A 22,551-nucleotide genomic window follows, 5' to 3' on the forward strand; every position below is an offset into this window, starting at 1 on the left:
TTTAGATATACTATAAAGCCAAAGCTGCACTTTTAACATAAAATTGTAAAAGTGGTGTAGAATTTTTTTTTTCTTCTTTTCTTTCACAAAACTATCAGCAGACTCAAAATATTACACACAATTATTTTAATTATTCTGATGCTTTTCTGGTGCATTTTATTTTTGTCATTGTATGGAAAAGAGCAGCTTGAACATTGTTCAAAACAACTACTTTTGTGATCCACGGACAAAATTAAGTCATACAGTTTTGGAATACCATACGTGTGAATAAATTACCAAATTTTATGTCTACTGTCTTATTTATTATCATGTTTTCTGGGAACAGATCAGAGACACAGCATTTGCACTAAAGAAATGCCATGTTGTTAGAAGAAGAAAAAAAACGACCAAAAAAAAAAAAAACCCCTCTGCCCATTATTTTGCTAAAGGAAACCAGCAGTTTGTTTTAGCCCAGCAGTTAAAAGTATTGTAGCCTAACTTGTAGTTGTAACCTTATTTAAACAGTTTGGCCATGTGTATAAATACCCTCATTTATCTCTTACTGATTCACAGTCAAAAGTTTCTTAAATGAGCATACCTTTACAGAAACGGATATCCTATTGGAAAATTCTTCAATGTCTTTTTTCTTTATTACCGGTGGAACGCTGTAGTCGTGCACTCTTAGATGGTTCACATTAGGCCATGTGGTGTTCTCTGCATGGATCTGAATTATTGACATGGAACATCATAGCTGAATGGATTATCACAAGTGTCCCCCTTAGGAGATCAGCTAAAGACAGTCTTTTTACTTTTGGTTTGAAGCAGAACCGTCTCTCTCACACCATCTGTCTGCTTTCAAACCCTGAATTGCATTGAAACCAAGACTGTCACCACGGACACATTGCTTCAGACTAGACAAAGGGTCCAAGCCACGATGGTGTGAGGGTCCTGAGATGATCTGACATCAGCAGCGTTACCTTTGGGGCGATCTGGTAGTGCAAGTCAAAGGGCTCAATGATGTCCGTCTGATAGGTTGAGAATGATGTCATGTGTCCACCAAGCTTCATCTGCACCTGCGCAGCTCATCAAAGACAGATTATTTCTGATTTGTACGTCTCGTCATTAATATGTGTAAAGTTAATGAGCAGATTCAGATTGATAGATTGCCAAGGAAACGGAACACAAGGACCACGTCTGTGACATCACTGGATAATTAGGCCCATGAGTGCGCGCGAATCCGCAACTGCGCTGATTTGCATTTTAATATGTTGTTAGCATAGGTGAAGGTTTATCTCCTCTTGATTAGATTCCAGTGATGTAATCACAAAGCAGAGTTTTACTTCTCAGAAAGGGCACCACGCATAAACATCAATATGATTACCAGTAATTGTTTCAAAACAAATAAGCGGTTGGGTAATCAGTCATCGGGCCGCCTCGGAATTGTTTTGGAAGACGCCCTCCGCTACAGCACATCGCATTCGACTCATTTTAACATCTCAGTTTAAATTGGCTTTCCACTTGTCAGAGTAAAGAATATTTTAAAGATGAGTGGTGAAGGCTCAGAGGTAATCAGTGCTTTTAATGATCTTATTTGTGCGTGAGTGGCTCTGTAGACATTACTTAAGAGTCATTGAGAGAGCGGAGACACTGCGTTTGAAAAGCTGTCCCCTGACAGCCAAATCCATCCATTTATAAAAGAGGAATTATTATTGACTTTCCCCCCCTTCTCTCTCTCTCTCTCTCTTTCTCTCTCTCTCTCTCTCTCTCTCTCTCTCTCTCTCTCTCTCTCTCTCTCTCTCTCTCTCTCTCTCCTTAAACAGATTCAACCTTGGGAGAACAGGCACAGTGGAAGCTTAGAGAACAGAATAAGTAATGACACTGTGTTCTTGCTGGGACGTGGCTCACCGTGAAATGGGCTATTGATTTTAAAACGGATAAACTGTGTTCTCTTTTGTGTTGAGAAATTACTGAACAATTTAATTAGGGCTGGAACAACAATATTTATTATCAGTTTTTCGCCCCGATCTGCCCCCTCTCCACTTTTTTCCCCCCATGAAGTCCTTAGTCTCCTTGTAAACTACCAGATTAATTAAACAAACCATGTTGCTTAGCTTGGTGTTGCTGATTAGCAGCCTCACCCAAGAGAGGAAGAAAAGAGGGAAATTCTATCCACTGATCACGCAGCTAATTCCTGAAGGTCTGGAAGAATTGGCGCACCAGACGACTCTGTTGAAATGAGGATTGACGGCCACTTTTACATTCGCCGTCGTCCTGCATTGAGTGCATCCCAGTGCGTCTGTTAGCTGTTTGTCTAAATATAGCCTTCAGTGCCAATCAAATGGAAAACTCGCCTCTCGAGAGATTTCGACAGAGAATTCTTGTGGCATAAACACTTGTCTTTCTTTCTTCCTGTAGTTTTGTTGATGTTTTGAAGTACTGATTCCTGTTGGCAAATGAGTCTATGGTTTAGATGTTACTGTCATCGGTAAACTCTGTTTGATTACATGTGGAAAAAGTGTGTGGATACTTGGTGGATGTCAACTAATATTAATATATATATATATATATATATATATATATATATATATATATATATATATATATATATATATATATATATATATATATATATATATATATATATATATAACCTTGTATTTACCTTATAAATTAATTGGTATATGTTTTATAGCACTTTTCATATAAAAAATGCAACTCAAACACAAGGAAAAAAATAAAATAATAATAAACACATTGACAATGCAGTTTGACACTATATACTCCAAAGCAACTTAAATATATAAAATATTTAAAAAAATATATATATATTGGTTAAAATTTCAAAAACATAATTCAAATGAATTAACCAAATATAATAACATTTAATTCATCTTAATTCTTATTTCTAATATTCTTAACTTTTTTTATATAACATTTTTAAGGCATAAATATTATTAGTTGTCTTTTAGGTTACATGAAAAGATAATATTTGTATGTTTTTATGGTAAAATAATTTTTCAAAAAGGTAAATGTTGCTTGTTTTAAATTGAGGTACGAAACCTCCATACCACAGGACAACTTTCCAAAAGTATTTATTTAATGTCAAAACCCATTTAGTTGCTGTTGGATTTGTATTTAAATGAACTTGAATTGCATCTTGCACAGCTTTTTTTTTTTTTTTTTTTTTTTTTTGCAGACTGCAATTTATCAACCGTACACATCAAAAGCTCTTTACCCAGGACATCCTGACATTGATTGAGTAGCATCCCATGGGATAACTTTGTGTCACATATAAAATACTACATTGTTTCAGAGCATGTTTTATAGCGGTTAATGACGTCCTCTGATTTCAGCGGCTCAGGATGGTCTGTGACAGCTGTTTAGGGTGGAGAATGATATGTGTGTGCTCTCTGCTAAATGATTAAATGGTTAAAAGGCTCTTGATTGTAGCCGAGCCACGTGATCGCCTGGGCCCCTGCAAGGGGGGAAAGGTCCCGAGGCAGCTGCTGCTTTTGAGCAGGACTCTTTAAGCCCTCTGAGAGCAGGGCCCCTCGCCGTCTGTGCTCCAAGGTGCTGTAAAACAGTTATTCAAGCCCAAATCCTGTGAGCCCCTGTCTGTCTGTGCCTGTGTGTGTGTTCGATTCCAGTCCGTTGGAGTCCCCTCATGTGAAATAAACACCCACAGATTCCCCAGTGTGGATGACTAGGAGCAGGTGTCCCACCAAGCTTTATTAAGTCCTCCCCATCTCTCCTCCATTGACGTGGTGAATGTGGTCCGTTGGGGAAGAGGGCCTCACAGGAGGCTGTAGACACTCCTTCTGTCTGCGATTCAGATGTAAAGGGCCATATAGGCATGCACGTCAAGCACTACATTCCACACAAGAGCTGGCTTAACCACACTGTTTCATGCCTTATGTAGCTTTATTTGAAATGGGGTTCTTATCGCCCTCAGCCCACAGGAAACTCCCCTCCTCTTTCACCTCGACCTGAGACCCATCTTCATTCTACATCAATCATGCATGTTTGGTTTTCTAGAGCTATTGGCGACTACACCTCATGCCCCCCCCCAACACAACACACACACACATTTGCTGAGTTGCTCTTAAACTGGGAGAAACACCAGCAGTTCATGAGTACACAATATTCAAGGTGTCATGTTTTATTGGTGTTTCTTTAACTTTTTTTTTTTTTGACCTGTGGACCCTATTTTTCCACAGCTGGTCTATTTAATTTGTCCTCTTAAATTTTTTATATGCAATTTCCACCACCTCAAATTATTATTATTATTATTATTGCATTTGTTAACACTCTCTTGAGGAAATTATATTCTGGCAGGATTTCCTAAACTGGGGATTGTGAAGGAACTGCTGGAGGATGAAAAGGAAATGATTAATTATGTCATAAAAATGTAAGTTTTATTATACATAAATGTTAAAATAATATCAGTCAAAATAAAACACTTGGAGTATATTTTATTGGTTTAACTGCATGTGACCATTAACTGTCATGAGAGAACAGTGAACATACAAATGTTTTGTTAAATTATTGAAATACAAACCTAAAACCGCAGGTGGATTTTCATCAGTTGGGTTCAGTTTACAAAATTTGAGAATCCTTGGTTTATGTGAATAAATTGTCTTGTTTAGACTAATTCCATAGCTAGCATTTCATGTGCTTTAAATTTTAAATTGTTTGAAAGGAAATGTGCGACAAAAACACTCTCACAATTTGCCATCATGCCTAATTTCATACCAAACGTGTTTCTCCCCGCTGAGGGAGTACACTAACTTTTGATAAAACTTTATCAGGGCAAAGTTTTGCGGTGTGATATGACGCCACAATTTTATCTTAAAAAATTCAACTTGTGAAAATGATTTCCAAACTAGAAACAAAGTTATTTAATTCTATGTTTAATATATCATGGTTTTTAAAATGTAGTAACCAGTATTTTAAGATAGATTTACAATGAAGATCTGGGTCTGGGACAGTGGTTAAACATTAAATTATATAAAAGACTTTTGAAAAGTAGCAAAAACGAATAAAGAAAACATGATAAAAAGTCTCCAAGAGAGTTTTAATGTGAACTTCACAAAAAGAAAGACATTCAAATCTGTTATACAAATCATCCCCGAGCCATAAATGTGCTTGTAGTTGAAGAAACACTCATATATATTGTACAACACACTGCTTTGAAAGGTGTAGAAAGCCTTTACAGCTTTTTCCTAACGTATGACTACGTGAGAAAGGAGATCCCCTCCCCTGCTAGGCACGTGTAAAGAAAAACCTCAGAGAACTATGTGTAAAAGAAGGCGGAAATTTCCAAGCGTGTTATGATTAACATCGAGAGAGGGCAAGATGTAGGTCCCCCCTTCCTGTGGAAAAGTGCTCTGTGCAGGTTAGCATTTAAGCTAGCATGCAGGACAGGAACAGCGAATACTGATGGAGACATTAGTCAGGCTGCAATTGGGGGTTTATTTTTAGAGGGTGGCATTTAAAGCCAGGACACTTGGTTCTGCCTGCCTGTTAATGACTCATCGTGAGAGAGAGATAGAGAGAAGGGCCGCTGCCCAGCCACCGGTGAACTATACTCTGCTTTGGATGTCAATTTATAGATTCCAAGTTGTTCTGTGTAGTCCAAAGATTTTTTTAAGCATTATAGCTCAAGTCAGCAGCATTAGTTGCATGACCTTTTTGCGTTTCATTTTTTAAGCCATTAAATGTAACTTGTTTGTTTTGTTTTTTTCATCTCTAAAGTATACGTTTTCTGTTAAATCAAAACCTTAAATCCGTTTTGTGACAGGCCTGTATAATTCACTTGTTTATTGAGAGGCTAACGTTGACGTGCAGCCATTGACCACCTTGTTTCTATTTAAACGTGCGGCGCTGGCGAATGAATGGCTGCTTTGTGGCTTCGGTCAGTGAGATGCTTGTAAATTGTACATTTCCTCTCTGTTCCTGTGTTTATGTGGAATTTACATGACAGCTACATTAATAATGTCCCACGCTCTTGCCACCTGGTATGTGCATTTCCAAATAAAAGAACCCATCTATTTCACTTCATAATTCAGACGTAGTCAGAAGTTTATCCGGACTTTTTCACGACCACCCAACAGCAGGTTCAATTTGTTCCCTGCCATTAATCCTGACTGTGTCTTTCTGTGTGTGTGTTTTTCTATATATGTGAAGGTGTCTGTATTCATGTATAGGTGAGGACATGTGTTGGCTCACTCCCGATTCGGCCTCTGCAGAATTTGTTCGACAAAGAGCCCAAGTGCTTGCCATGATTTCAAATGGGAAAATAAGGCAGCTCTTTCTGAGGTCATGGTTGTATGTCAATAGCTCTAACAGATGCTATATAAATCTTTGATAGAAAGCTCAGTTCTAGTATAGACATGCACCTATGTGCATCCCAGTCCAGACGGTCTCTCCTGAGCACCATTGGATATATACAGCACATCTGACATTCACTTTATGTAGTTCACCTTAAAAGAACATTTGAATTATTTTTTCTTTTCCTGAGACAAGAACGCATTTTGGTTTTAGGTTTTATGACCTCTTCAATTTTCAGTGAATCCGATTGTTTGGTTCACAACATTCATCTCATTGAATCATTCATGAATCAAACTCATCAGTTTCTCAATTCAAGAATCATTCAAAAGTTTGGGGTAAGTAAAGTATTTGTAATGAAAATTATTTTATTCTCCCCAAGGCTGCATTTATTTGATCACAATTACATTTGTTATATTTTGAAATACTTCAGTATTTTTAAAAATACACGTTAGCTTCTTGCCCCAGGTAAAGAGACCTCTTGGCCCAGGACTGGTGAAATATAGCCTCTTTGAATAATTGTACATTTTGTGATATAACAACAAAATTAGCAATTTTTAAAAAATTATTTATTATCCCTAATAACAGACTGGAAAATGCATCATCATCATTCTGTGCATGCAATCATCCTGCAGACCGGTTTCTAAATATGCTACAGCTTAGAAGTACACATTGTATTTACTTACCCTTTCATAAAGTGCATTTGGGTTCTTTTCAAAACGTGAACACTCCTATTTCCATCCATTTTAACTGCATGGAAATTTTTTCTTTTATTTTTTAATTGAATTTATTTTAAGTATTTTGAACAATATAAGGCAGAATTGGCAGATCACATTTGCTCTCAGCGTACTTTCTCATTTGATATGTAACTTTCCACTAAAAGTGTTACTACACTAGCTATTGCAGAGTTTCTCACCATATCTTAATGTTTTGGCATTAGTCTCAACATGCACTTCACTTTATTATTCAGTGGGGTGATTACTCACAAAACAAACTGTTCCTAGTAAAGTGTTTCTGTTCTTTTATGATCTCCCACTCTTGCACCCTTTAGTGTTTTCTATCCAATCCTCATGGACTTACATAAACCCATGTTTACAACAAAAAGGCTTTTATTTATTTTTCAATAGTTGTCCTGTCTAGTGTACAACACATCCTAAGCCAGGGACCCATTGGCATCTATGAGGAATTGTGGATTCAGTGCAATCGTTGCTCGGCTTCTTTGCCCAGCCTTCTCCCCAAACCACTACTGAACGGTTCATCAAAAAGCATTCTGAAGGATCTCCATGAATCATTGAGGAGCTTACACATAGACACACACACACACACCGCTCAGATTGTTTAACTGTCTTATGTTTCAAGCTTCTCTTCTATATCTCTCGCGATCTGGATGCGTCCCTGACAGGTTGTTTTATATCAGTCTGCTAATGAGTATTTAAGTGGTTGTTATTATTGCTAGTTCTGTATGTTTGGCTTGTGCGGTGTCAGCTGTCATAAAGGCAGGTTCTGTGTGAAGCTGTCAGTTCTGTTTAGAATATGGCCTGCATTAGTAAAGCGCTGTATTCTTCCTTCATTAGAGGTCTTCTGTGCAAACAATGATATTGGCAGAGCAGAGCATCTCACTTCAGCGTTTAGAGCGAGCTGTCTCATTGTTCTTGTTTAATTGTATCCAGTTCTATTGACAAAAACAATGTTATTGGAGTGGAGGCGGATATTCTGGATCTAATTAACTGCGATTGTTGTGCTTGAAAGCTCCATCTGAAAGAATTCTGAAGACTTGACCTGGTTTCTTTAGCATTGCACTCTCTCTCCCCGCCTCCATCCCTGTGCTTTTCTCCTTATTTTTGCAGCTATATTTTGGTTAAGCTTCTTATGACCAAAAAAAAAAAAAAAATTAGACCCTAAAAGTCCTTAAATAGTGGCTTTTTAAAAAATCTCTTTCTGAAAAAATCATTTTGGATCAACACTCAGTCTCTCATCTTGCTTTAATATGTATAACCACAAGCATATGCAAGACATGTTGCCTATGGTTTTATCAATCTGACATTTAAGCGCATTCTTTTCGGCTCTTGTAACATTTGTGTTGGGGAATTTCAAAGAGTGCAGTCTGACGTTCCTCACTGTGCCCCCTCTTTTTATAAGTGAACATTTGGTGCTCACAGGAAAAAAAAAAGTGAAAAAAAATCTGGTCCTCTTGCTTCACTTAAATTAAATGGTTTGCTGTGTTTAAGATCCATCATTGATCCTGTGGGTTATATTTGTTAGGGACTTCATAGCTACATACCATATGGATTAGATTTTTTATTTTTATTTTTTTTTATAAAGTTACCATACTTAAAAATTATATATAGGTGTGTATATGTGTATATATTTGTGTATATATAAGTATCATCAAAGTTTTTCACTAATTCCATTCAAAAAGTGAAACTTCTAAATTATATACATTCATTACAAACAGACTGATTATTTCAAATGTTTATTTCTTTTAATTTTGATGTTATAATTGACAACTAAGGAAAATCCCAAATTCAGTGTCTCAGAAAATTTGAATATTGTGAAAAGGTTCAATATTGAAGACACCTGGTGCCACACTATAATCAGCTAATTAACTCAAAACACCTGCAAAGGCCTTTAAATGGTCTCTCAGTCTAGTTCTGTAAGCTACACAATCATGGGGAAGACTGCTGACTTGACAGTTGTCCAAAAGATGACCATTGGCACTTTGCACAAGGAGGGCAAGACACAAAAGATCATTGCAGAAGAGGCTGGTTGTTCACAGAGCTCTGTGTCCAAGCACATTAAAAGAGAGGCGAAGGGAAGGAAAATAAGTTGTAGAAAAAATTGTACAAACAATAGGGATAACCGCACCCTGGAGAGGATTCTGAAACAAAACCCAATCTAAAATGTGGGGGAGATTCACAACAGATGGACTGCAGCTGGAGTCAGTGCTTCAAGAACCACTACGTACAGATGTATGGAAGACATGGGTTTCAGCTGTCGTATTCCTTATGTCAGGCCACTCTTGAAAGCTACAGTCGGTAACTTTTGATGCTCTAGCGGTTAATAAACAGAACTGCTTGTGTCTTGCAGAAGAACATCGTAGCCGGAACTACTTCTCTCTGTTTATGTCTATGAAGAATCACAAAGGTACTGGGTTACTCCGCTGCGGTACCCCCGAAGCAATCTAAAACAGTCAGAATATAAACACTTATTATAGGTGCACCCTAGTGATTCAGGACAAGCTAAAAACACTGTTTGGAAAATGGATTCATGGTGTACTCTCTTATTATTATATACATTTTTCTACATTTTTAACAACAAACAAAGTTATGGGCCGCAGCTCTGATTGGTTGTTTCTTAACGGGAGCGATGTATTTCTGCAAATGGCAATAGGACCACTGGGAGGAGCCAGAGGAGCTTGTATTTTTTTTTTATTTATTTATTTTTTATTTTTTTTTAAACAGATTATCGGTCTCATATTCTACTGTCAGGACATAATGACAGGTTTAACAAATATGTAAAAAAAATATTTTTACAGAAGTTACCTACTGCAGCTTTGAACAGCAGACAGCGTCAGAAGCATCTCACTTCAAAAAGGACAGGACTGCTGCGGAGTATTCCAAAGTTATGTTCTCTGATGAAAGTAAATTTTGCATTTCCTTTGGATATCAGGGTCTCAGAGTCTGGAGGAAGAGAGGAGAGGCACACAATCCACGTTGCTTGAGGTCCAATGTAAAGTTTCCACAGTCAGTGATGGTTTGCGGTGCCATGTCATCTGCTGGTGTTGGTTCACTGTATTTTCTGAGGTCAAAGGTCAACGCAGCCGTATACCAGGAAGTTTTAGAGAACTTCATGCTTCCTGCTGCTGACCCGCTTTATGGAGATGCAGATTTAATTTCCAACAGGACTTGCCTGACCTTAACCACATAGAAAATCTATGGGGTATTATGAAGAGGAAGATGCGATATACCAGACCCAACAATGCAGAAGAGCTGAAGGCCACTATCAGAGCAACCTGAGCAGTGCCATAGACTGATCGACTTCATGCCACGCCGCATTTCTACAGTAATTCAGGCAAAAGGAGCTTTGTGTGTGTATATATATGTGTGTGTGTGTGTGGCGTGTGTGCGTTTTAACTTTAGATTCATTTTAGTTGTTTATATATGTGCAAAATTCATTTTCATTCATGTTTTAGTTCTGATTATCACTGTTAAAAATTATAAAAATATATTGCCCACATTGTGTTTTAATATTTGTTTTAAAATTTACTAGCTAATGGTGTTTTAGCAATGTGTCAATTAGTTTTTTGTTTTTTTTTAGGCTTGACATAAAAATTTATTAACACAAAATTGTTTGTATATATAAGGCAAGGTACCGGATATATTGAGAACTTTATATTATAACATTCTCCCGTTGGCGCAACAGCTGTGTCTGACTTTAAACCCATTTCTGTCCGTAGATTCACACCACCTCCCACTGTACCACTTACTCCCTTTGTCACCGCTCTACAGCCGCCCAATTTACATTTCTGAAATAAAAGGCTTCTCACAATTGATTGTGTTTTCCACAATCTGACTGGAGTGCTGCTTTGATGTTGTTCGTGGAGTGCCTAGACACAAGACTGTGTGTAGAGTCGTGTTTGCCTGTGGCCACTGATGAACAGTCCCTGCTTCTCCCCACAGGCTCGCTGTTTGTTTGTGCGAATTGCCTATGTAGCCACATCAGCTGCTTCCAGTCGAGCTACTATACAGTAAATAAAACCGCCGTCAATATTGAGTATCGGTGCTTGTGCTTCTTGCTGTGAGGTAGACTGCTTTTTTCCTTTGCTGAGGTAGTAAACAGTTCTGAATAGCACCATTTTCAATAAATAATGCTCCCATGTATGCTCCTTGCCTCTCTTAGTATCTTATTGTTAGTTTTCTAAATCTATATGTGCTCAGTTTTTCTCTGAGGGACGTGTGTGTGTGTGTGTGTGTGTGTGTGTGTGTGCATGCCTTCTGTAACCCTACACTAAGGTGCTGTGGCAAATCTCCCATCCAGAGTTTTTCTTCTGATCCATTTCAGGCCATAACTAAGATGTGTTCTCCAGTGAAGCACTGGACAAAAAGTGCAAGAGTTCTTCCTTTTGTGAATGTGTGTAAATGGTGATGTGTGTGTGTGTATGCTCGTGGTTTGACTTTCTTAGCTCAGTCCCACGCACTGTGGTCAGAATGGTTAGTAATTTTTTTCTGAAGGCCGAGGAAGTGTGTATATTGTTCCCACGCTATGAAGAGTTCAGGGTCCCGTGCTGCAGACAGGGGGCGCTGATGGGCTCTTCACTTAGCCCTGACCTGGGCTGCACAGGAATGTTGGAAAAACGCTTTTATTGTTATGACCTGATACTAAGATGTTTGTAAACAGACGGAATGGTTAAGTAAACTTCAGTGAACTTTGCCGTGTGAAACAGAAATCTCCATTTGGTTCTCTTCTTTCTAATGCTTAATATTTTATTAGCTTTTTCCACTATTTCTGATACACCAAACGTAGTTCATTACAAACATGTATTTTCTTTTTACCGTGAAACACAACATGAGATGTTAAGCAAAATGTTTTAGTGTGTCTTTTCATAACAATGAAAGTAGATAGTGATTTATAATGGCTCCAAAATGTCCTACAAAAAAAAAAGTGGCACATATAAACCTTGCTCCATATTTCAAGTTAGTCTGCAGTGATATGATAACTTTCTGTGAAGTACATTCACATAATACAATTTTATAACAAGACATGCAAGAACCAACTGTGATGCTTTTTTTTTAAATAATTTATTTGAACAGAAATACAATTTAATGGGGTCATATGATGCAATTTCAAGTTTTCCTTTTTCTTTGTAGTGTTAGGTAAGGTACCTAAAGTTACAAAAACTAAAGTCTTAAACCCAAGATGTTCTTTATAAAAGTTAAGACTTGTCCACACCTTCCTAAAACGCCTCGTTCAAACACACCCCCATGTCTATGTCACGATGTGGGAAGATTTGCATAACGCCGCCCAAATGTTCACTCATAGAAAGAAGGCGCAATTTTATTCTCGCTGTTGCCATGGGCACCATGTTCTGGAGATGCCGTTTCGTTGTGAAAGCGAAACCACTTTGATTGGACTTCCAAAAGAAGACACGACTAGAAATCAGTGGTTTAGTTGTATTTACAACACCGTTCCAGAACAGTAAACCCAAATATTCAGTTTGGGCTGTTTGGACTTTTTCCTGATCCTGGCAGAGAAGACTACAATGCTGGCTGTTCTGACTCACAGTCTACAAGCATGTTTACATATTTAAAGGGTTTACCACTGATGATTCAAATGCGAGTTTTGAGCAGTGTAGAGTAGCACTTGTTTTTTGTCCTTCTCAGATCACAAATGCAGACATTGTTTTATGTTTATGCAATGCAATGTATAAAAAGACAGTAAGAAGTCATTATAATCCGTAATTATGTCCCCTCTGGATGCAACTAATGCCTTGTTTGTAATAGGTTTTATTGTTTTTGTGTTGTTCTTGCTGGGACACACATCATGGTTTGTTAAAGGACGTAACATTCCCGTCACACGCTTGAGGCATTCAGCCAATCACAATGCACTGGATAGCTGACCAATCAGAGCACACCTTGCTTTTCAGAACGATGAGCTTTGTAAAAAAAAAAATGACGTGTTTTAGAAAGGCGGGGCATAGAGGAGAAACAATAATGTACAAACAGGGCTCTGAACCGGTTCAAGGAACTAAAACGAAAACCGGAAACGAACAAAACTTTGACAGGAACAGAACCAGAAACCAAAACTGCCTGAAATGTCTGCTCAGCTGTGAACTCATTATAGGCAAGTCTCAATGGCAATGCACCTCCTTAGAGTTTACTACTGAAGCTTCTTAAGTTTTTTTTTTTTTTTAAATGCAGCAAACATTTTTAAATACCTTTAAAAATACTTTAATGTCTTTAAAGTGTTGCTAGATTTTTTTAGTTTTTGTAGCCTACATTTGGCCCAAATCTAGAAAAGATGAGGCTGTATTGGCTGTGACTAAGCGCGGGTTATTGGCTAACGTTAGATCTCTATTTTTTCCTTTTCTTTTGAGTAAAGGAAACGTTGTACTTTTATTATATTATATTATTACTAGGCAAATTATAGGCAAAGAATATTGTTTTTAAAAAAAATAACGTTATTAACCGGTATTTCTTCCACCCGAACTGGTTTTGAAATGGTAATAATATCAGAGGAATGCAAGAATGGAAACGTTAAAAAATCGATTCTGCTCTGAGTGATCAGATTAATTCATTATTTATTTATTTTTATAACCTTAAACTGCATAAGTTCTTTTAATTAAACCAAATACATAAAATCTTTTTTTTTTAGCAACAACATATGATCCCTTTAAATAACTGTTCTAGTATGTTGATATGCTGATCATTTAACATTTCTTATAATTATCAATTTTGAAAACAGCTGTGCTGCTTAATAGTTGTATGGAAACTGTAATACTTTTTTTCCCCAAGATTCTTTGGTGAATAAGTTCAACATTTTTATTTGAAGCTCTCCAATGGTGATTTTTTTTTTTTTTCTCTGATAATGACCAGTATTTTGTTCTGTTATCCACTCAAAGCTATTGTGTACAGTACAAAATTTATGAAGTCGTATTGATGACATCTCTTCTATAAAATTAAAGAACCTAAAACATCATAGATCAACTTGGACTTTCTGTCTTAAGCCAGTAAGTAAATCGGAATACCATGTACCGTATTTTCCGGACTATAAGTCACAATTTTTTTCATAGTTTAGCTGGTCCTGCAACTTAGAGTCAGGTGCGACTTATTTATCAAAATTAATTTGACATGAACCAAGAGAAATGAACCAAGAGAAAACATTACCATCTAAAGCCGCGAGAGGGCGCTCATGCTGCTCAGTGCTCCTGTAGAATCTCACTGAAATCATAGAGCACCCTCTTGCGGCTGTAGACGGTAATGTTTTCTCTTGGTTCTAAATAAATGCAACTTATAGTCCAGTGCGACTTATGTTTTTTTCCTCATCATGACATATTTTTGGACTGATGCGTCTTATACTCAGTTGTGACTTATAGGCTGAAAAATACGGTAGGTGATTTAAGACAATTTAAATATTTAGGTAAATGGTCCCTTTAAGAGGCATTTCTCACAGGCACACACGAGGAAGGCGCATGTGATTAATTATGCTCTCAGGAGGTGTCACTCCACTGTTTACAAATGCTTCAAAAGGCTGAAGACAAGCTGGAGTGAGAAACCGGTACATTTGTTGTTGGGCAGCATCTTTAAGAGCCTCTACATGCCAGCCATCTCCAGCCTGAGCCTTTTGTTGCCAAGCATGCAGAGCTCCTGTTGCTAAAGGAAGTACTTAAATGTGTAGTTATGCGAGACCCCCACCCCTCGCTGAAATCGGCCCCCTGCTGCTTCTTCCTGCTCCTTGGCTGGATATGAAGTGTTGCTTGTTGGGCTTTTCCCCTCTGACAGTGTCACAAGAGCAGTGACAGATCCGTGGGAGAGCTGACCGACTCCCCAGAGAAAGTGCTGGGAGCCAGCGGTGGTCCATTCAGTGCCCGAAGGCCACTCTCTTCTAATGGAACATAAGCTTTTCATGAGACATTGTGCAGTGCTGTTTTTATGCGCTTGTGTCTCTGTGGGCTCTGAGTTCATGAGAACACAAATTGTGTCATTGAGAGCCACACCTATTTAAGGTTACCACCTTTTCTAGTATGTGTGAAAGCTTCAACTAGACCTTTTTAATGAAAGTGATTCCAGCCAGATAAAAATGCTTCATTTATTTTTGTTTTATTGATTACTGATTATTAAATGGCTAGCTCTTTTGGTGTGTTCACACCAAACGTGAAGCGAATATGCCCATCACGTCCCTCGCTCTAAATTTCTCGCAGGATGCTTTTCACGTCCCTCGTGGTATGTCTTTATTCGTGCACGTGAGGTGAAAAACATCCCACGAATATAACCTTGGTGAGGATATTGCCCTTGCTCTTCCAAGCCTTTCAAATGGAGGTAAGCATGTGTTTGTTGTCAACCGTTCAGAAGACGTGAAATAAAGTGTGCATATAAAACATCCCTCACATGGCTCCAGGGGGTGAATGAAAGCCCCCTGTAGCAAATCCATGTGTTTTTGTAAGATAAATATCATGATTTCAAACGTAATAAACACTTTTTTCCCCCCTCTATTTCAATTGTGACATTCTTTTGGCGCAGAGAAGAGTCCCACTTCCCTTAGCAACAGTATCAGTGTAACAGTGTTTGTAATTTCAGAATGTCAGCTGGTTTTTGAATACCGGATGAATATTAGCTTCAGACATGGCGGTTGTGTGGAGAGGAGCTAGGGGTGTGTGTGGTTTTATGCTTGTGTTTGGACTGCAGAGGCCATGGTAGGTCACGTCCTTCAGTGAATCAGACTGTTTGCATGCTGTTAAAATCTGTTGCACAGACAGGTTTGTGGTGGATTCTTTTCTCTGCAATAATTTCCAGACATGGGCCCAGGTTGTTTTTTGTATTATGTGGGTCTTTTGTGTGTGCACGTGTGTATGTGTGCTCATGTCACACGCTGAGAGATGCTTTCAGAAGTACAGTTCATGCACACTTTCTCAGAAATCTCACTGCCCTGCGGCACAAGGCTTCAAGTCCTCCATTTCCTGTTTACAGTGTCTGAGGTTTCCTGTTCTCGATGCATCTCCATTGGGTGATCCTGTGATTGTACTCTGGACAAGGCCGGTGTTAAAAATAAAACACCCTTGTTTCAGTGGCATCAAAAGTCTAACCATATAGGTCTATTGCTTGTAATTATATGTGTGCAAGCATAAAGCTCTTTTTTATGTGATCTTTTTCTCTCTCTCTCTCTTAGGTTCGAAGAGTTAATCAAGAAATTCAAGGTTGAATATCACGCTGGAGGTGCCACTCAGAACTCTGTAAAAGTCGCACAGGTTGGTGTTCAAAGCTGTAGCCAGTATTTAATGCATGCAGTGCTAGCAATGACAGGGCCATGAGTTACTATTGTATGCAGCAATGGATAAAATGTATAGCTTGAATGCAATGCAAGTTGATATGGATAGAAACACCTGCCAAATGCATCATACATATCTCCCTCAGATGGACTGGAGGTTTTATACTTCCTCTGTGGTCTAAAGTGCTCAACTAGGATGTCTGTAAAAACCACAAAAAAAAAAAAAAAAAAATTGCTAACGTATATCATTTTAGAAGTTTAGTGCACAAGAAATGTACCATAAAACCATCTTGTTTTTGTGAGAATAATGTCAGGGGTGAGACTTGTACACAGTAATTCTTTTACAGCTTAACTTTTAAGAACATGGTGCATGCAGTATATTTATCTTTTTTGGGTCCAATTTTACTCCAGTTTTACAGGTTTATATTTGTGACATCAGACACAGCAAGATTTAGAGTTGGATGCATCGCCCTGATTTATAGCCCAAACGAGAGACTGTTATGTTAAGATCTTTTCAGCCCTTGACATTAGCTGGCCTAGAACACATTCATTCTTGAGTTAGGTGTTTCCAGAAAGTCTAAATATTGTTTTTCTGGGTATTCCCAAGACATAATGCTTCATGTCTGAGTGGGATATTTTATTTGTGTGATTATATTTTAAGGCCAACAACATAAATAATCTTAAGTCCCTGATGGTCCAGTAGGGTGCTGTCACAGCAGAGGATGAGATCTGCTCAGATGGCCTTGTTGCCCTCAGGGCCCAACTATACAGAGTTTGATTCCTCCAGCACATGTCCAGTACTGCTGTGTACTTTTGCAGGTGGCTGCAGACATCAACGTTTTTAAGACCTCAAATAGAGGCGTTATTTAGATATATATCATCGAAACAGACACATGGAATTTTCTGATGATCTCCAGATGATGCACTGCATTCAGATCTACAGATGCATTAGGCTGCAGAGACTGTCACACTCATTGCATCTGTCACCATGAAATGCAGACCTTGGTGTGTGATGAGGTAAGACTGTGGATAATCATTTGGGAAAGTGCCAGTGCAAGCAAATGTGATTTCATTACTTTAGTGTCTGACTCCTTGTGTTGTCTGGTACATTTGTTATGACCCGAATACAGCCCGAAAGGACATGGAGAAATGAATCTTAATTTAAGTCTTTCTTTTTCTACTGTGTTATTTTGCTTAACAGGATTTGCTGTAAACATACTTGCGAGGATGCAGCTCTTCAACTGCCGTCGCAGATAACATAGTTGGGGCGGTTAAACTTGTGCCCATTTGAAGCGGCGGTAGTTAAGAAGGCTCCTAGTGATATGTGGGTTGTTAAGCAGTGGTTTGATCAGACAGCTCTTCAAAGCCTGTTCGCGTAAGAAGGCGATGCTTGATGCGGAACCAGGACTCTGAGATTAACACATGGCAGCACCTGGAACGCCAGGAGCAATGCAACCTGTGTGTCAGTGCTGCGGAAAACGAGAGCTTTCAAACGCAATGACATGGGCTGCCTTGTGTGTGTACATCAAAGCGTCCATGTGGAGATGAGGTGCTCCAATCGGAGGCTGCTCTCAGCCTCGGGCACTGCTCGGAAGTCGTGGGAGGGAGGATGTTCCACTCCCAATACCGGACCAAGATAGGTAGACCATTTACACAAGGACAACTAGTCATTGGAGAGGCAGAGCTATCTGAAATCAAACCGATCTGCTTTTTTTTTGCTAACTTATTCCCTCTCCTTTCTCATCCTTCCATGTGTGCGCTTCAGAGAAACACACACAGCAAAAACAGATTCCCCAAAGAGTCTTTCTTAAAGATCCAGTCACTCACAGTTCACTCACTCACCTTCATGTGTGACTTGCTTTCTTCTGTGGAATACAAAAGTTGTAAAAAATGGGACCGTCAAATTTCAAAATGACAAGAATACATGAATTGTGCGCTATATTTAAAGTCTTTTAAAGCCATTTGATATCTTTTTGTAAGAAATAGACTAAAATTGTCATTGAAAAAGTTCACTTAAAACTCCGGCTTAGATCTCCTTCATAACCGTTGAGGAGTCAAGTAGAGATATCTGATTTGTGAATGAAGCATTTTATTTTATTAAGATCTTATCCATTAATAATTTGATTCAATTTGTTAAAGCTTTTGAACGATTCAGTCATTATTTTGAATGAGAACCTTTTAATGAATTGGTTGATTCAGTTTACGGAATCATTCTCAGTGATTCATGCACACACCAGACTGATCTGGTTTTACAACTTACCTTTTCATCTAATGGCTTTGTAAAATATTGAAATGAAAATTTAAATATTACATTTATGATGCTCTTTGTAGTTTGAAAGCTCTAGTACCGGTTCCTTGTAATCATATGGAAAGAGCAACAAGCATATTCTTTAGAATTTCTCTTTTTGTGTTGCACAGAAGAAAAGTAAGTAATATGGGTTTGGAACAGCATAAAGTTGAATAAGGGATGTCAGAATATTTATGTCTGGACAATCCCTTTAAGACATTTAATTCTGTTACTGCATACATTCCTCGTTCTTGTATAGGACGTCAATATAAATCTATTAATGGTTCAGCTCTAAGCCTACCCGGATGGTTCTTTTGAAGTGTCTGAATTGGTAAGTTTGTGCAGGAGACATATAGGCTTAGTCTAACAGGCACCACTCTGCCCCACAGGATTTTCACAGTTGAAAATTCTCACCTGCAGAAAGTAATGATCTCCCATTCTCTTTATATAGCACTGCAAAGAGAACGCACCAGCGCTGCTCTACAGCCCCAGACATCAAAGCCAGGGCAGAGAATCACACTCTCCTCCACTGTATATACAGTGATCCCCAAGCATTCTTCAGCACTGTGATCCAATGCTCTGCTCTGTTACATGTGCACCCCTGGTGTGGCCCCTTGAGCAACGGAGAGTTTGAGAGGGGAAGAGGCTGACACTTACTAACAGAGAGCAATTGTTAGGTGCTGCCCCCATTGGGAGGTTAAATTACTCCTCTAGAGCTCGATAGGCCTTCGGCTTTGAACAGTTGCCACTTCTGAGCACATGCATATTGTCGCAGGAAGATATTGAGAGTCTTAATAAGGTTGATTATCTAAAAAAAATTTAAAAACAACTTCTAAAATCATAAGTGTAATGCAATTGGTGTTTCATATTAAAGGGTTCACCTAGAAATAAAAAATGTCATAATTTGCTTACCCTCATGTCATTCCAAAGCTAAATGACTTTCTTTATTCTTTTGAACACAAAAGTAAAAATATCTGTCTTAATTTTTTTGTCCATACAATAGAATTCATTATTCACCAAAACTGTTTGGTTACCACCATTCTTAAGAAATATCTCCTTTTGGGTTTTGTAGAGAAAAGTCCATTTAGGATTGGACTGACATGAGGGTGAACAAATCATGACAATTTTCATTTTTGGGTGAACAAAAGCAAGCAAGCAAAAGGATATCTTTGCTACTGCAACCTTTCTTTCCTCAGCTTCTTATGTTTTCCTTTTTTCCATTTGTCGCTGGCCCATGGTGCCTTCACAGATTCTTTTTCAAAGTGGTGAGGGGGCCCAACCTTGGACTCAAACTGGACTCTTTTATTGGAAACACATGTGCACTCTGTAGTTGGAACTCTTCTGTGAAGAAAATCACTTAACTCCCTTCAGCACTCAAAGGCCTTTCCCAGTTCATATTTTTTTGCATGGAAACTTAAATTGGGGAAAAGTTGGTGCCTAGAACCAGACATCAGACTAGAAGACGAAACATTCCATGACCTCATGTTTGACTTAACAGACTTCTTTACTTTCCTTTGAAAAAAAGTCTCTTGTGTGTCCATATGACCTTTCTCGATAAAGAGTTAATATATATATATTTTTGTCTTTCATGGAAGTGCTAGTCTCAGTGGAAAGAGGAGGAAAATGGCAAATGTTACACGTGTATCAAACTTGGCAATGGGAAACGTTTGACGAAAGGACATTTTAGTGCAGAAGAAAGGAAAGTTTGAAAGCTCTCAAGACTCCATGAGATTAACAAGACACATACCAGGGAACACTAAACTCTCCATGCTGAATGGCCGTAACATCTGTGTCCGATATTCACAATGTAGAGAATGAAAGTAGAAAAACTTCTCAATACCTCCCTGTATGCGATTGAGGATTTAGATACATGCAAGTGTAAAAACCCCCTCATTGTTCTGGATTTCTGCAGAGGGAATTTTTCATGTACTTTGAGCACAGGGAGGTTGTCTGATTAATGATCGCTAAATACCTGCAGGTTTTGGAGATGATGTGCTGTGCAGTGAGAAGCTGAAAACAGCCCCATCATTAAGCATGCTCCTCCGTTTCTCGGCAGAAGGTTAATTGAATGTTAACATTCAAAAGCGCCAGCTTCTCAGACAACTGCGCTGCCAAGAACCGTTTATTTCCTTCCTGAGTGTATGAAGGGTCACAGACAATTAAGCACCCTGCAAAGGAAAAGCCTAACAGACTCACCTTGTGCATTCCTGGAGAGCAGTGGACTGGCATCCATTTCCGTTTTGCACAGGAAACGGAGCATTTCTCGTGAGACCAGAACAACTTACACAGGTTACACCCAAATGCTGAGGGAGAGCTTTAGCAGAATTCTTGTGAAATCGCACCTTTTCTTTTCCTTCCACCCAAAGGTTGTTTACTAGAAGTGTGTAGGGGTGGATACTCTAGACTACTAGGCTGTCTGTAGCTGGAGCACATGGGCTGTGTCTCAGCTAATATTTCACCATTTGTGCCTCATAGGGAGTTGGAGAGCGGAGTAGATCATAACAGCTCTAATCTACGGTTTGATCAGTCCACCGGCCTCCCAGCATGGGCTCCCAATTCTCTTTGAGCGCTCTCGTTTATCAGAGTGCTCTCGTCTTATCTCAAGACCTCATAGTCTAAAAGAGCAGGTGATGCACTGTTCATAGGCTTGTGCTTTATTTATGTGACCTATAAATCCATTCAATATGGTTGGTCTCTAAAAGAAAAAAACACTTGCTACAGGCAGTATATACTTATGCAGATTGGATTTATTTATTATTATAATGTGCTTATTATTATAAGTGGATGGTAATCACAGCTAAAACATACAATAAACCAAATAAAAATAAACAAACACAAATTAAACCCTGTGACTCGTGACAATACATTGATAAATACACAAAACCATCAGTCTGTGCAAGAAACTGAACTGTATTTATAGAATTTTTACTTCTGATTCATGCAGTTTCCGAACTGCTAAAACTCTCCTGAGTGCTGCTCAGCAGAAGGCCTTGAGGCATAGTCTTCTTCTTGCTTGATCACAGACTTATAAATGCATTACTGCCACCTATCACTCAAATGGACCATTGATATTCGATCTACAATTTCAATTAGGAGTGTCAATGGTCCTCTTGAGAAATAGGTGGCGGTAATGCACTTATAAGTCTGCACTCAGGAGGATGTGCTTAGGAGAGTTCAAACAGTTTGGATATTTTGTGAACCAGAGGTTAAAAAAAAAAAAAACCTATATAAATACTGTTCAGTTTCTTGCACAGACTGATCGTTTTGTGTCTTTATGCATCAATGCATTCCAAGATGGCGTCGCTGTCCAGGTCGCTCCACTAAGATTCAGCTTTTCCGTCTCAGGAATACATTGCACTTTCAATTTTTAAAATCGAAAACATTTATGTTACACGATATAGCATGGTGGTGTTACAAAGGCAGCAGAGATGAGTCAAGCCCTGGGACATTGTGGAAAGGTCAAAGTGAGTGGCACATGCATAGTCACCATGTGTATTTATAGATGCAGGCGTTCAGATGTGACAAATGGTGATGAACACGGAACTCTTAGATCCTTCCAGCACTTAGTGTTACGTGACATGGTGAAGGTGACGCTTCCCCCGCATTATGAATAATGATTAACTGCAGGCAACTGCCAAGGAGGGCTTGGTGGGGAGAGATATAAATAGACTGTCTTTTCTTCATTCTCTTGCTATCACACTAAAGAAGGGGCTCAGACTGTAGGAGGAAGCAATGAGACGTGGGATATGGCAGGAAAGGATATTTTCTCACTGTTACAAACAAAGCCATACTGTGCGTGAGCATTTGCATATATACACACCCACCCACAAAAACATGTTCAGAATATAGTTAACCTTTCACAAGCACGTGGTCTTGGTATCAATGAAAAACATATGTTTAGTTTGTGTGAGAAATGGCATTGAGCAACTGTCTCGCTAATGCATTGCAGAGTGATGAATATTGTTAATCAGTGTTTA

The 22,551-nt window shown here is 38.6% G+C and overlaps 1 protein-coding gene across 2 annotated transcripts in view; it reads left to right on the forward strand.

Moving 5' to 3' along the window:
* The window catches only part of LOC128026211 (adenosine kinase-like), a 176,284-nt gene that overhangs the window by 55,395 nt on the left and 98,338 nt on the right, over window positions 1–22,551 (forward strand). For both annotated transcript variants that reach the window (XM_052613066.1, XM_052613065.1), the window contains one exon: window positions 16,189–16,267. In XM_052613066.1, coding sequence (XP_052469026.1) covers window positions 16,189–16,267 — 79 coding nt within the window. The remainder of the gene's footprint in view (window positions 1–16,188; window positions 16,268–22,551) is intronic.

Source organism: Carassius gibelio, chromosome A13 (genome assembly GCF_023724105.1).
Source record: "Carassius gibelio isolate Cgi1373 ecotype wild population from Czech Republic chromosome A13, carGib1.2-hapl.c, whole genome shotgun sequence".
NCBI lineage: Eukaryota > Metazoa > Chordata > Actinopteri > Cypriniformes > Cyprinidae > Carassius > Carassius gibelio.